The following is a 16,682-nucleotide window of genomic DNA, read 5'->3' on the forward strand; positions in this document are numbered from 1 at the left end:
CTGACCACCCTTTGAAATCAAGGTCTTCTTAAGCTTTCCCTGAGTAAGTATATAATACAAACTACTATATAATACTAATTGTGTTTCCTTGGATTAGAAAGACAAACTAAGGATCTTAGCTCTTTTATTACACCTGTGAAAAAGCTCTTAGGTTGATTTTAAATTACAGCTTGTCTGCTACTTTTTTAATGTATGTTATCATATAAGAAAATGTACAGCTTCCTTGGATCGTAAGTACTGGAGTTTTACGTTTATTAAATGAGGTGATGGTGAATCTTCTTACAGGGAGACCGCATTTAAATCACTATGGTTTGCAAAAGGAAAATACTAAAAATTAGAAGCTTTTAAAAATGATTGGGTCATTTATTGTATTTCTATAGGTTTTTAGTTCTTGCTGAGAAGGAAAATACTGTCTAAATGAATTGCATTTCTATACAGCTAGCTGTTTTTATGAATGTTTACTGTGGTTTAATCCTGATGCATGTCATATAAGCCATAGATAAGAGGAAATGGAAACCAGACTGGCATCAAGTGAGTGACAGGTAAAAGTCTTTAAAATATTTGAAAAGGGAAGAGAATTTTAAGTATTTGAACCAAGAATCACCGGAAAAATTGAAAAATGTGTGGGGGAAAAAGATACATCTTTTTGCAGAAAATATGCTTGAGGTCTACAATAATTTTTAGAGATTTAAAGAGGCATTGTATAGTCTGCAAAATGTGATGGGCACTCTTGCACAATGTGTTTTTGGTAGATATAAAACTTTTCCTTACATTTTCAATTATTTCTTTTCGATATGTTATTAAAATGCTTATTAGAAACAAAATACACTTCAGAATTGAGGCATGCCAGTAAGTATCATTGCCAGTGTTCTGTGGGTCCAATATGCTCAAGTTTTTTCTGAGCTAACATGGATTTTCTAAAAGTAAATGTGATGCTAATGAAGGAGCTGCATACACAAAGCAGATAAAGCACAGGCCTCCACAAAGCAGCTTTTTCCATTCTTCCCCTTCAACTTTCCCATCTCGGCCCTGAAAGAGCCCCCAGGCTGCAGGATGAAAGGGTAACACTCTCCCTTGCCCTTCAATACCCAGCCTGCCTGGTACAATGGACACAAGGAAACAACAGTGGCTAGTGGTGGGTTTTGTGTCCTGGAGCAGCTCATTTCAGATTAGGTCTGTTCTGTGCTAGCAGTTTGCATTGTCCTCATTTAAAGTTTTATTTTAAACTGCTGTAATTAAACCAATGCAAAAGGCTATGGGAATAGTTCTTCTTGTTCTGGGGACAAGAAGGAAGACTGAGCGTAAATTGCTTATTTTAGATTTGATTGAGTTGTTTGATCTGATTTAGATAAGTTATACCTCATTCAAAAAGCTGATTTAAACTGGTTTAACCCAAGAGGTGTATGTAAAGTTGAACTGGATGTCCCATTGGTCAGGGCTTTCATTTAGGATATGGGAGAACTGGGTTTAATTCCTTGCTCTGCATAACATGCAATTATTTATGCAAAGTGGAGCAGCTCCAACAGGAAAGATTAAGAGAGAGCCCAGAAGGTCAGTAGTGCAATGGGTAGAGAATTCATGATGATATGGGAGACCAGAGTTAAGTCCCTACTCAATTATATTTGGTCTTCACCTGCTGGGTGAGTACCATATCCCCAGGCTGCTGGTTATACTGCAGAGCTCTTGATGGAATTTATATCAACACGATAAAATTCGGTTTAAGGAAGGGCACTTTTTCTGGCCAAAGTATTTCACTGGAAAACTCCTGGTCTGTTCTGCTTGCTAAGTTTGTCCTTCCTCCAGCTGTGTGAAGGGACTGATATATCATCTCCTCTTCCCTCTGCCAACCCGAGGCCTTCACTTACTGGGTCCTCGTCACTCTCTGGAAGGAAGAGCTGTTAACATAGACATCCTGACCACATTCATCAATGGTATTCTTTGTATCTTGATATCCTGTGTGGTTTCCATATTGTGGGGTAGTCTCTGTTTCTCCTGTCAAATTGTGATGTAGCATTACTGTTAAATACCTACCCATTTTACCTTAAACGTGGGTAAATGATCCCTGCTATTATTCCTCCCGTCCCACAGAACCACTGCCAGGCTGTTGGGGAACCCCCCGTGCTGCCGCTGGCCAAGGGGCTGCAGCGTGGCCGTGCTCTCCTGCGCTCCGCTTGTCCCCTTGTGCTCCTCTTCTGCTTGCTTACAATCTGTCAAGTTGTTTAAAGGTCTGCTGGAATCGTTCCTCACCACAGCATACAGTGCATCGATTTTCCACATTTCTAAGCCTCCCTATGCCTGCTGTGAGCTCTGAATTTCCATAGTGATGTGCTTAGCAATCGTTACAATGTGCAGGACTGATTTCACATTCTAGGTAGGGCACACTCACTTGCCAGACTGTTTTTTTTATAGTGTCAGGACTATTGAAATGGCTACATTATTTTCTCCTCTATTGTCTGGTAACTGCTTTTTTCCTCTCTTGCTTTGTTGGAACTTTCTGAACAGAAATCGAATTTTCCCCTCCCTATTATCCAAGCCAGAAGATTTTTTAAAACTGCAAACAAATTATATCCTTTTCACCCAAGCTGAGAAAACTCTTAGGGTGTCCTAAATTTCTGCCGCCCCTGAAGTGGGTGCCCCCAAAGCCCCTGCCTCATGGACACACATGTACACTCACAACCTCACTGCTGTCTTGAGGTAGTTGGGACTAACCCCTGTGCACCCAGGGTGCCAGTTAGATCAGGTGGGAGCTCATAATCCTTGAGCTCTTTCCCATTTTCCCCTGAGGTGTTTAGAGGGATAAACAAGCTCTCCAGCACCTCAGCCAAAAGAAGCCATGGAGGATTACTGTGGCCTAAAAACCTCCCTGCAGGAGCACCCCCAGAGATTTTGTACCAGTACTGTGCACACCTGTAACATGGGTAGGACCTTTCAGTGTGTCCAGCAGTGCTCAGGATAGGCTGAATCAGAAGTTTTGATCTATGCATAGTAAAAACACAGTCTGGATGAGTCGCATAAAGAACAGTTCTTCATTTCAACAAGCCTTTTTAGGGTATGAATGGCATCCGTTCACTTGGTACCTCTCACCAGTATTCTTAAAACTCCAGGACACTTGGCGTAATGTGACTGACATGATGACAGAGTTCTAGTGATTTTGGATGCATGTACCAGTGACTGCAGTTTACCAAGAAAAGGCACAGGCTTGCTGTCTTTATCTCACATTGACTTTCCAAATGCTAGTAGCTTTGCTGTTGTGCTTATCAAATGCTGTTTCTGCACATGGTATGAAAAGAAATGTTCTCTTGTTCTTGCATAGCCGATGTTTACTTCATTCAGAGAAATACGTGAATGTGGACTGGTAAACACAATTAGACAGGGAGGTTTCATAGAATCACAGAATCACAGAATCAATCAGGTTGGAAGAGACCTCAGGGATCATCGAGTCCAACCGTTGCCCTGACACCACCCTGTCAACTAGACCATGGCACTAAGTGCCATGTCCAGTCTTTTCTTAAACACATCCAGAGAAGGTGACTCCACCACCTCCCTGGGCAGCCCCTTCCAATGGCTAATGACCCTTTCTGAGAAGAAATGCTTCCTAATGTCCAACCTGAACCTCCCCTGGCGAAGCTTGAGGCTGTGTCCTCTTGTCCTATCGCTAGCTGCCTGGGAGAAGAGGCCGACTCCCACTTCACTACAACCTCCCTTCAGGTAGTTGTAGACTGCACTAAGGTCACCTCTGAGCCTCCTCTTCTCCAGGCTAAACAACCCCAGCTCCCTCAGCCGTTCCTTGTAGGTCAGACCCTCCAGACCCTTCCCCAGCTTGGTCGCCCTCCTCTGGACTCGCTCCAACACCTCAACATCTTTCTTGAAGTGCGGGGCCCAGAACTGAACACAGTACTCAAGATGTGGCCTCACCAGTGCCGAGTACAGAGGGACGATCACTTCCCTAGACTGGCTGGCTACACTATTCCTAATAGAGGCCAGGATGCCACTGGCCTTCTTGGCCACCTGGGCACACTGCTGGCTGATGTGGCTCCTCATCATTTCACTGATGAGGAGCCAATTTCCCATGTAACTTATTGTGAAGATGGTGGGAGTTTTATGGGTTGCTTCGTAATAAATACCGTATGCACTTCAGAGCACAAAGACAGATGAGAGTTATTAGAACCAAACAGGGAATGTAAAGCGCTGACACAGGTAGGTGCCCTTGATCAGGCAACGTAGAAGCTGTTTATTGGAAAATATCCCTTATCTGCCTTCTGCCAGGCACACAACCATTTATTCTCCCAATGCAAAAGCTAAGGTCAAAGGAAGTAGTGAATACTGGAGGACCTGGAACTGAGAAAGGGTAGAGTCAAGTGAGGGAGTAAGTGCTCTAGATGTAGCTGAGGAATTTATCATTACATTGGCATTAGTAGTTAAACAGAACAAATATGAACATGCAATGCTCAAATTGTTTGAGTAGCAAAATTACATTGTGTTTAATTATGGTGGAGGTGTGGGTAAACACAACATATCAATTGCCAAGGATGTTCTCTGAATCATTCTTATCCATTTATTGCTATGAAAAAGTAAACTTGAATCTGAATGACTTGTCTATTATGGTTCATTTTTCTTCTCATAATTGTGTAAAATACTTCCAAAGACCATTTTGGGGGTCTGTTTAGCACTCTTGCACTGTCGCGTGGTTGTAGTAGGGCCATGAAGTGACTTGTCAGCATTCCTGTGTCCATACCTGCTGTAATTTGTATGGAAATTTTTCTGTGGCATTGACTGGACAAGGAGTGATAGGGAAGAAAGGAAGGAAGGAAAATGTGACTTACATTTGCTATTTGCTTGTGTGACAATTGATGAGTCAGTCAAAGGCTAAACTACAATTCCACTACCCTTCAAAGATCTCCAACTGTTTATTTTCAGCAGCAGTTATGGCCAGGTCTCCATAATGTTATCATTCAACAGCAGGTGCAGCTTTAAAACTCTTTACAGTTTATTCATGTGTGCAGGAATGAAGTGAATCTGGAGTCTGTAACAAGGAATTTCCAAAGGTTTCATTCATATTGCTGGAGTGAGTTCTTTCCATTTTTAGCAGCAGTAGTATATGGGCCTATATGCTGATTTTTGTTATTAAGTCTGTTTCTGCTTATAAGGCATTGTCAAATGTCTTGTAAGATTTGAAAGGGCTTTAAAAAGCCTTACTACTTTTTAGTTCTAAGCTCCCTTTTCCCTAAAAAATATAAACAGAGCAGTAAGCTTGGAGTTGCTGTTTTCTTGCATGAGCAAAAGAATAAAGAAAACCAAGGTTTTTGTATTGCTAAATCTTTTCATTTTAAAGACCTCTAAATTCTAAACCAGGTTAGGATTCCTCACGATGTTGGTTTTTTTTCCATCACAAAATGAGATTCAGTTTAAGTGGAACAGTTCAAGTGAACATAAACAGGTGTTTTGTCAAGGGTAGACTTTCTGGTAAGTGAGGGACTCAGGTTTCCCATGTTGGGACAGTCACTGGCTATTCTGCTGTCACTATGTTTTCTTGCTGTATATTTTCTGTAATACTCTCCAAAAACACCAGCTGTAGGGACCTTCATCTCTCTATATAAGAGGCTCTGAGAATCACAGAATAGCTGAGGCTGGAGGGGACCTCAGGAGATCATCTAGTCCAACTGCTGTGGTCAAAGCAGGGGCAGCTGAAGCAGGTTCCTCCCACGTCCAGTTGTGCTTTGAATATCTCCAAGGCTGGAGAGTCCACAACCTCTCTGGGCAACCTGTTGCAGTGTTTGACCACCCTCACCGTAAAAAAAAAAAAAAAATCTTCTTATGTTTAACTGGAATTTCTTATATTTCAGTTTGTGCTTGTTGCCTCTTGCCATGCCAAAGGGTATCTGAGAACAGTCTGGCTCCACCTTCATTACTCTCCCCATCAGGCATTTATACACATTGATAAGGTTCCCTCTGAGCCTTCTCTTCTCCAGGCTGAGCAACCTCGTCTCTCTCTCAGCCACTCCTTGTATGTCAAGTGCTTCAGTCCCTTAAACATCTTTGTGGCCCCATGCTGGACTCGCTTCAGCCATTCTGAGGGGACTCTCTTGTACTGGGAGCCCAGCACTGGACCCAGCACTCCAGACGTCTCACAGTGCTGAGCTTAGAGGAACCATCACACCCTCAACTGCCAGCAGTGCTCTGCCCAATGCAGCCATGGATGCCATTGGCCCTCATCTAGGTTGGAAGAGCTCATGACTCAAGTCCCTCTTCATTCAAAGCACAAACTTGAATTTCAGCTCCGCCTTTCCCAGAGGAGTACCCTGACTACTGGATTATTTGGACCGACTGTGTGCAGGTGGGTCTCTTCTCACTACAGTGCTGCAGTTTGAGTGCAAAACCCCGTATCTTTGTATTCTTCCGTGTTCCCCTCTGACAATGAGTCAGTCTCTCAATGGCCTATTGAATAGTTAATTATTTATAATTAAATGGATTGCTCAAATATTTGATCTCATAACCCTGGATGGCTTTGTAGCACAAACAAGCAAGCTTTTTAGTTATTCCGCATATAATTTATCAGTCAGTAATCTATACTTAAATTTATATTTAATGATACTGATGTGTATTCTCCTTAATGAATTTTCACAGCCTTTTTCCAATATGAATCCAAGTTCTAGTAAAGTACCTTCAGAAACATTCCTCAGAAAAGGAGCAAGCAGGCTTTTATCCTAACCTATTATGAAATCCTTCATATTCTAGACTTTTAAAATAATAGTGATGATAATATAGTGCTGCATTTGTGTGCAGTATTGAAGTAGGTTGGGATTTTCAGCTCTTTGAAAAAGTGTCCTTCAGCTTCTCTCAGTTTCACCTTGTCAACATGGTCTCAGTTCCACATTTGCTGACATCCTTGTCCATACAGGAGATAAAATAAACCCAAGGAAATTCCACCTTATACATATTCTAGAGAGCTTTTTCTTGTACAATTCTTGTCAACAGAATCTCCTTTTCTGTAGTCTCAGCATTGTAAAATATTATTTCAGAGTCTCAGCCATATTTTACTTCCTCTCTCCCTGTACTTTTTAATTCCTTGTGATCTCCCAAGAGTTTGGGAATGACTTGTACAATCAATGAAATAACAGTATAAGTTGAGGTCAGACTACCATGACTTGCACCAATTTCCTTTTACGAAATGGTGGTCGCTAGATATACTATCCTGCTTCTCCATTAGGGGGGAAAACCCACAACAAACCCAAGAGTTGCAAAAAAGAAAACAAATGATAGCTATAAATATTAATGTCTTTCTTGAGGATTTGTGGCTGTTGGAACGGAGGACTGTGTCCTGCACATAAGCTAGAAGTCCTGCAGTGTAAGTTCAAACTTAAGCTCTTGAGAGCAAGTCATTAAAATTATCACCACAGGAGTAGAATTTCCAGGTTTATCAATGTAATATGAAAACTTTGTTTATCTTTCCTCCTAGGTTCCCTTTCCAAATTCTGTCTTGCTAAAGACACTTCCTTCACAGATCTGAACATCCTGATTCCATACTTAAAATAATTAGGTTAGAGTGTTCACTAACAGTAAAAATTAAGTTTCTTCCTCCTGCATCGGTAAAACTTTGGTGTTCCCTGAAGAGAGAAGAATCAGCTGTGTAATTATTTCTTACTTCTTATGTCCTGAAATATTTCTGTATTTCAGGATTTGAAATGCTTCCCGTCTCTTTTGTGTCTTTACTCAATATGTTGTTGTTCAGTTCAATGGCTCCTTAAATCTGATTTTGTGACGCACATCATTGGTTCTGTCAGGTTTATTTATACATAGCTCCAGCCAGACATGTAAAAGCAGCTCCAGCTGTGTTTTCCCTCTCGGTAGGTTCTCTCCAGTGTTAATGATGTTCTCTACAGAATTAGTTTAACCCAAGCTGTCACACAGCTTGAGTTACAAAATGGCCACATAGGATCGGGCAATCATTTTGTTTCCCTCGCTAAAAGACTCCAACAGCAGAGGCTGAGCCAAGCCCTCCTGCGTGGTAGGTACGTTCCCATCTTTACGCTGGAGAGAGCATGTCTTTTTGTTTGTGGCACATTATGTGTCATTACAGTAAATGTTCAGTTGGTTACTGCAGTCCTCACTGAAAAGGAGTGTGCTTTAATGGTGGAGTTGGGGATGTTTTCTCTGCACTGTTATGTAAAGGTGACCTAGAAATGGTTTCCATGGCAGTAGGATGTGCTCCGTGCTATTGATGGCAGAGCTCAGAGGAGGCCCCAGAAGGCTATTAGGTTTAAAATGTGAGCCCATTCGAGAGCGACTTTCAAATGACTCTCAAAACCTGGTGACATTTTTGGGTGACCATCAGTCCTTTGGCAGATGAGTCAGTGGTGTGTCTCAGCCCTGGGCATGACAGATGTTTGTTCATAAGCAATTAGCAGCTGTGCTGACTTCTGTCGTCCCCAGAGCTGATCTCTGCTGCACTGCTCGACAAGGAAGAAAGCAGTACTGCTGCGTGTGCTGGGCTAGCACTGTGCGTGTGTAATAAATTTTATTTCCAAGATTAGTTTAAAAACAAAAAAGATCCTCCCATGGGTATTGCATATTCTTTATTTAAAAATAACATTTTTTGTCTGAATGGTACGTTTAGGTCAAATTGTCTCACCCTCCATGTATTTTCTCCTTTTTTTTCCTATTTTTTGTCAACCTTCAGAGGTAGAAAATCCCTCACAAAATACTGGACCTCGCCTTTATTACAGAACTTTTTTCCCACTTGTAGTTGTAAAAAAAATCAATGAGAAATAATCAGCAAAACCAGAACTATCAAACAATAAAACCTTCAAGTACAGAAATTATCCCCAACTGTAATGGCACACTCAGCTCTTATGACCTTTTTGCTTTGCAGTGAGGACGTGGGTGAAACCACTTGAATACTGATAATTTTTCAATGTCATCCTACAGTCCTTGTTTACTCCTTGACCAAGACAAATTATCTCATAGTTCTTTGAGGCAGAATCATAAACCAGTCATTTATAATGTAATTTGTGTTGTGCTTGCAAAAGTATTATTCCTACAAAAAAACACAGGGAACATAGTAACTCTGGGGGGTTTTGAAGCCTACCCACCCTCACCTCGGTAAAGCTGCAGAGATCGTGCTGCTGGTCACCTCAGAGAAGTCTGTAGTGAAGATACCCCCCCAGCAGGAACAGTGTTCATAGGCCTCATCTCATTAGTATGTGAAGGTGTGTTACTAGACGGTGTCTTAAAATAAGTATTTTATAAGCTTGGCATATGCTGAGCTCACTGAGTAAGGTGTGAGTTCTGAAAAACATGGTAGTTGGCACAAGTGTCTTCTGGTAGGACTAGCCCTGTACTGCTTTCAGCCTAGCTACATACCCCGCACTGCGTACCCTCTGCTGTTTCCTCAGACAGGTCTCTGTTTCTGTAGTCCCCACAGAGCAGGGCTTGGGTATCTCCCCTCCACCACCACAGGCAGAAAATCGGCACCTCCCTATCGCAGCAGGCACGGCGCCGTGGCACGTGCAGCAGACACGTGAGCTTGTGTCTGGGATGAATCCTGGAATTCAGCTGGATTTTCCGAGTAGTAGTGGATGGAAAGAACAGACTTGCATCATCATCCACTTCATGGCACCCACGGCGCTCAGTATAACACAGAAAGGCTGACACAAGAGTAGCTAACCTGCAAGGTACCCCTGTGTCGCTGTTGGGGGACCCTGTGGATGCTGGGGTGCATCTTTATGTTGGTGCCCTTATGAAAACCAAGGGCTCATTTTGTCTAGGGAAGATGTGCTACCCAGCTGTTGCACCAGGCTCTTGTCAGCTCACAAAGAGCTGATGTGTGGAAGCAGTTCAACTCCCATTAACAACATTTTCTAGTGGAGTCTAAACTAAGGGCTATTTCCTTCACAAATTTGAATGGAAAGGTACAAAGTCTGCATTCTCTGAAGCATGCATTACTATCATGCCAACTTAATTCTTTTTTATTTCCAAGGCTATTATTTAACTTAAAAATAAACAGCTACCTGTATTCTGTGCTCCAGGTTTTGGCAAATGTAGAAATTTAACCAAGCCTTTGTCTACTGCTTCTGACACTCTGCTATCCTTTTGTGAGTTTCATTAGACAAAAATATAGTTGTATTGGCAAGAGGAAAACTGGTCATGTATTGAATTTGATGTCTAGCTGGTGGCTTGTTCTAAAATGCCAGCTGGGATTTCTGGAATTTCCTCTGTGCCTTTTCATTCTTCTGTCCTTCTGTTAATACAGTCTGGAAATGGATAGGGGATTAAGTCTAGGAGCAGACAATTCTTCAGACAGAGAGTCTGAAATGGTTACTGTTCTGGAAAATATAAGTGTTTTAGGAAATGATGTCATTGAAGAAGAGAGTCTCAGTTCAGGGAGGTTTGCTCTAATGCAGACCCCTCTCCTAACTGAAGGAGTGAGCGAGCTGCCTAAACCAAGGAGATTTGGCCTTGCTGAGGGCGAGCTCTTCCAGCAACCTGAGAACATTGGCCCAGGTGTAGTGTCTGATACTTTCAGCCTCGAGGCCAAATGTTAATTTGAAAAAAGTCAAGGGGACAAAATGAAGTTGAACTCTTTTGGCACGCTGAGGCAATGGCAGAAAAGCGCCTCTCTCGGTCTCCCCAGGGTTTCCACAGCTGTTGAGCAGACTGGCCCAGAGCAGGGAGTTACTGCCCACGGGCAGCCCGTGGACACTCCGCTGAGGATACAGACACGTGTAGCTGAAACAGGCAGTGCTCTGCTGGCGTGAGGTAAAGATGGGGAACGCTGATCCTGTCTGCCTTCTCTTCAGGGAGGACGCTGGGCTCAGCAAGGTCTGGTGGCATCTCCAAAGAAATGCATGTTCAGTCTGACCAGTTGCCTGCAACAGCCACAATTTAGGGCCACCAAACTACTGTAAAAGGGACTCTGAAAATCCTGGTCTCTCGAAAGTAAAGTGTAGTTCAGGAAAGAAGGATGATTTTCAATTGAATTTCACACTAAGAAACACACTCTATAGGTTTTGTATTTTGTGGAATTATACATAAAATTATTAAGCAAATAAGATAATGTAAATATTAAGGGATTCAGTGTCTTAAACTCCATGAAATTACAAATCTAAGGGAAAGCCTTTGGCTGGTAATGCGATGTGTCACACACATGCTGTGAAAGTTTATTGTCATTCTCTCACACCAAGCAATTCTATTTTACGCAGCACTGTTTGAAACTGTTCCCTTCTTAACAGTAAGATAGAAACAAAGAATGAAATCTAACCAGGCTTTCATCACTGCAATGTACCATGTAGCAGATTAATGGACAGTATCATGAAAGAGAGGAGATTTAATTCCGACAAATTCAGCAAATTTAAACATACCGGTGCCAAGGATTTTTTTCTTCCAAAAGAGTGTACAAATGCCATCTGATTTGGTGCAAAAGTTTTATGAATCAGTGTAACATCTGTGACGAGTGGTCACTGCCGGGCACTTCAGAGAGAGCTTCAAAGAAAATAAATTGGACAATTGAATAGCTTTATATATCAGGTGGACTTTAATTTACTAATAGTTATTACCTCACATAAAGTAAAAAATAATGGGAGGAAGAAACTCTCCTTGAAAAATGTAACTTGTGCTAGAAGTGTGCAGAACCTCAGGTTATCCCAGAGAGAAATATGCCAAACGGTAAGTGAGGAGGGCATTGGGAGGAGAAAGTCGTTTGAGAATGATGTCAAATCTTATTGCAAGGGCATGGAGTGATAGTACGAGGAGTAACGGTTTTAAACTGAAAGAGGGGAGATTTAGATTAGATATTAGGAAAAAATTCTTTCCTGTGAGGGTGGTGAGACCCTGGCCCAGGTTGCCCAGAGAAGCTGTGGCTGCCCCCTCCCTGGCAGTGTTCAAGGCCAGGTTGGATGGGGCTTGGAGCAACCTGGTCTGGTGGAAGGTGTCCCTGTCCATGGCAGCGGGTTGGCACTAGATGGTCTTTAAGGTCCCTTCCTTTCATTTGGGAGTCCCCAGCAGATACAACTGGGATGAAACAAACTGTCCTTTCTGTAAGAATGGAATTATTCTTGAGAAAAAAAATAAAAGCCTGCTAGAATGAGGAATGAGCATGCTGGGGAGGGGATAAAATCTCAAGCATGGTATAAGGCTAGAGTTCAACCAGAGTGCCTCAAAGCCAGCATAATTAGGTTGCTTTAGCCCTTTTATAGAGGCCCATTGGCTTTCTAACTGAAAATCCAAGTAGTGCAGGTCCCTTCTACAGACAAGACCTAAGTAACCCCTACCAGTTGGAAGCTGTACAGCAGGGCCCTGGTTTCCCCCCGGTAACATGTCACATGTACTCCTCAAACTGGTTTTCCTACTGCACAAAGAAATGTTGGGAAGGCATGTTCTGATGGCCTTTGCCTGCTCACGCAAAAGTTTAGATGGGCAATTGCACTTGTTATGTTCATAGCACGTGCACTCTTTCTGTGATTTTTTTTCTTTACTGAGCAGTCAAGATGCAAGGAAATTTTTCTCACAAAGTCAGTTTAACCTTGGTATATGTTCCCTGTAGTGTGAAGTACTAGTTTGTGCAGATCTACGATCTTGTATGTGCTAGATGAGCACTTGCAGAGTATGTGACCGGGAGGACTGCTCCAGTTGTTCAAAGGAGTTTGTTATGCAGTCAACAGTGCGGGTATTAACTGCTCCTACATTATTGTTTGAAATATGGTGAAGCTGTTAATGAGACTTGATTAGATATTTCAGTTTGCTGTTTATCTGGGAAAAATTCCAATACTCAAAAGGCAAGAAATTAAAAAAAGACAAAAAAAGGTAGCTGAAATCTGCAGTAATCACTTGACGTAAGGAGCTAGGTCTTTAAGAAAACCTAGAGATTTGGGTTTGCTTCCCAGGATTGCTGTGCAGACTCATTTGAACATGTCCCACATAGTAAATCAAACTGGAAGCCTACCTGCTTTTTAGGCAGAACTAGAAATTTCTCAATGAAATTGATTTAAAATCACATATTTATACAGCTTCATATGAAGTATTTAGCAGCCTTAGCAACACTGCTGACAGGCTCAGTATAAAACATTAAGGTAAAAGCATTTAAGAAACCAATCAATTTTAAGGTCCCCAAAGAAGGTCTTTCACAGTGCAGTGCTTTGCTTTGCCTCTAATTTCCAGCAAGAATTTGACTGAGGACTCTTTCTTGATCCATCCTGAAGAACAGATTCTTCTATGGAAATACTGCAAGTCTGACTTGCTCCATATTAATTACTTTTTGGAGTTAAAATAATCAGCTTTTATTATTAAAAAGTTAATCAGCATATGATGATGTATCCAAAATGATTCTGATACGGGCATTTCTTAAAGAAATAAAATTTTACAGTATTCGAAGCTAACAGCAATATACGATTTTGCTGCTTCTTGTGTCAGTTAAATGTTGTTTATTCATTCACAAAAGGTTCCTTTTATCTCAACTGTTTGCATCTTCCTTAACACAGTTTAGGTTTTCAGCGACATTTTGTAGTTTCCAGTTACAGTTCAACTGCTGCTTGGATAAACTGTGCAGAACTCAGATTACATCGCTCCTCCCCCATTTTGGCATGAGGACATCAGTTCACTTAATGGTCTAGATTTCTAGAAATATGTTAGAAAGTGAAGTGGAAACTCAGTAGTAAAAGAGATACTAAAAGTATACAATTAGCATAGCAATCTTAAGGTATGCATAAGTACATATAATACAAATACACATGTATAGGTATATATCGAGTGGATACAGTAAATAATACTAATTGAAATGATGAAAGAACCGTGCAGCACATGAGAGTATCCATAATCAGGTATGTACTTGCATTGTAATCCTGTTCCTGAAGTATCTCTTCTGCTAACTATACACACAGATAGTGCTTATTTAATGATTTGCTGGTATTTTCTCTCTTTATACACAGACAGTATTCCTGGGGAAGTCTGAGAGAGCTGCACAAAACCTAAGCTGATACTTGTTCTTGGTTTTTCTTTTTGAAAATGAACCCAAGCAGGGAACTAACTTCTGCTCATTTTAATTTTTATCTGTTGCACATTTAGTGTATAGTTTTTGTAGTATATAATATTAGCATATAGTTTAGTATATACTAAGTAATAGTATATAACACTTGCTATTATGTTAGTAACATATTTAGTATTAGTATACAGTTTTCTTTCTGACAGGGTGAATATTGCACTATGTATATATGTCCTGTCTAATTTCTCTTATGAAAAATCTACATTAAAAATAGATACCTATTCTTAAAATCTTCCTGTTAAACCAGAAAAAAAACCTCAGGTAAAACACCATTGAACAGAGTTTGTTCCATTGCTTGCAAAACACCTTTTTTTTTCTCCTCTAAAATGAAATGAAAATATCTATTGCAAATTTTTGTTACCAGCATGGCTCTAAATGCTAAGTAACGTATCCAATTTTGGATGGAGGTGTGTGTAAGCTATACAGTGTATTACGAATAGAACAGATTAGAAATCTTATTCCCCAGATTGCATTGTGGTACAGACCTTATTCCTGTGTGAAAAGCATTTTCATGGGAAAAATTCATATACACACAGCTCTGAATTCAATGCTCTTATTTTCTTGCTGGCATTACCTCAGGCAAATCATTTCACATTCTTAAAAGATCTGCAGTGCATCTTTTTAATAACATAAATGCAGTTGGATAATTTAAGGATTCTGCTTCTTTAGATTCTGTGTTTGAGAGTTGAATGAAGCAGCAAAAGCATCTTGGAGGCAACCTATTTTTTATACCTTTTGCCCCCAGGAATTATTTTGTTGCTGGTTAAAATGTTACGTAGCACCATGATTAGGCCCAGCATTCTGCAAGTGGGGCCTGGCTTTGTGTCTCTACAGATGCACTGAGGGAAGTCAAATGAGAGAACGAATTGTGTACTGCACGTGTCATTTGCTGATGTGACAACGGCAGCTGTTGCAAAGTGAATTTTTCAACCCTTCCTTTCCCTGAGAGCCTGGGAACAAGATTGCTTTGTACCTTCTTCAAGCAGTTAAATTTAACATTTTATGTAAAATCTATGACTATTGTCAGGAAAGACTGTTGGAGATTTCTAAGGCATCTCTATAATTACACATATAAAGTTCAGCAGAGCAATAACAAATCTAACTTCGGAGTTAAATAAGGTGAATAATTGAATCACAAATACAGACACACACGAACACGTTTTATACACGAGTCCTTAAAACTTGCACTACTGGCACGCACTCGTGTACGTTTATAATACAGTCATTTTGTCACCTGCATGTTAAGGAAGCGGTGTACTTGGCAGGGATAACAGGCTGCCTTCTGCTTTTGAACTGAGCACAAAAGGTGGAGACTGTGCCCAGCCAGTGTGTAACCAGGGCTGTAAATCTAAATAGGTCAGGTCCGTGTATTTGGCAGAGTTTTGATTTGGTTAACCAGTACGGTTACAGGGCCATCAGACATGGACGGTTGCGCTTCCATCAGAGACACATTGCTACGTAATCCTCACGTCGTGTGAACGCTCATTCACCTAAGGGAGGGCTTTGATGTCAGCTGAGGGACTGTCGCTCTTCCCAGAAGCAGCACACCGTTGATTTCACGGCTGAACTGTTCCGTTACCCTTCTCCATTACTGAGCTCCGTTGAATTGGCCAAATCGTGGCCAAATTCGTCATGCGTTCGAATGAACAAGGGCTGCTGTTCGGCTGGTCGTGCGGGTTGTAGTTGGCACTGCTGCTCAGCACGAGATGACCAGTGGGTTAGACAAGGACTGGTGACTCTGCGCCTTCTCCAGGGGCTGGCTTTGTAAGAGTTCACAGGCTGTCAGCTCGTGGTGAAGAGCATCTAGCACTTCAAACGGGTGGGCTTTTCCTTTGAAGAGAAAATTGCAAACATTATAATTTGAACAAACACGGAAAGTTGCAGTTTAACAGTCATAACACAAGCTCTCATCTTCATAGGTGCTATTTCAGGAAATTAATATAAAATGTCTAAATTTTGAGACCAAATAATGAATTCCTGTCCCTACAAAAATGAGAGTGGAACTGGGTTCAAGGACTGTTTTCCCTACTGGTTCTCTTGATCATTCACTGCCCATTCACTTGAGTTCTTGCATAGTTAGGGATTGGAAGGGACCTCGAAAGATCATCAGTTGTGTAAGCAAAGACTGTTTCATATCACAATAAAGAGTTGCTCATCCAACCGTCCACTTAGTCTTGTCGAAGAGGAAGAAGATGTTTGATTACAAAGACTTAGGAAAGCTGCTGAAGTCATACCAAGTGCACAGCCAGAAAATCGAAAGCAGAGAAGATGAGCTGCTCATGGCAATGGTGATGCAGAATGGACAGAGAGCTGCACAGGGTTACTTCACTTGTGGGTGCCATTTTAGGAAGCTGAGCTGTGCTGCCGTTACAGAGGGAGGTACTTTGTTTCAGCAGCATCACTTGGAGTCTGTTCCAGCGCAGGCTAAGTAGTAAATACCTTCTGGACACTTGTCCAGATGACTTGACCTATGGCTCAGGTACGGTTTCTATTTGTGTTGGTGTCCTGGAGCCAACAAAGGTCTCCTGCTTTCTCTGCAGCCATGCTGGAACAGCACAGCTTAGCTCTGGGCTGCCTGCGCCCTGAATTGCTGGACACTAGTGACAGCAAGGCTTTGAAACTGCAAAACCCAGAATGGTTTGTATGTTAT

General features: G+C 41.5%; 1 protein-coding gene across 3 annotated transcripts in view; it reads right to left on the reverse strand.

Moving 5' to 3' along the window:
* Positions 1–12,237: 12,237 nt before the first annotated feature.
* Positions 12,238–16,682, reverse strand: part of EFCC1 (EF-hand and coiled-coil domain containing 1) — a 56,424-nt gene continuing 51,979 nt past the window's right edge. For 2 of the 3 annotated variants that reach the window (XM_068420009.1, XM_068420008.1), the window contains one exon: positions 12,238–15,862. In XM_068420009.1, coding sequence (XP_068276110.1) covers positions 15,729–15,862 — 134 coding nt within the window. In that variant the 3' untranslated portion in view covers positions 12,238–15,728. The remainder of the gene's footprint in view (positions 15,863–16,682) is intronic. The other variant, XM_068420010.1, reaches the window with a different exon arrangement.

The sequence above is a fragment of the Nyctibius grandis genome, chromosome 29 (genome assembly GCF_013368605.1).
Source record: "Nyctibius grandis isolate bNycGra1 chromosome 29, bNycGra1.pri, whole genome shotgun sequence".
In the NCBI taxonomy this organism is placed as follows: Eukaryota; Metazoa; Chordata; class Aves; order Nyctibiiformes; family Nyctibiidae; genus Nyctibius; species Nyctibius grandis.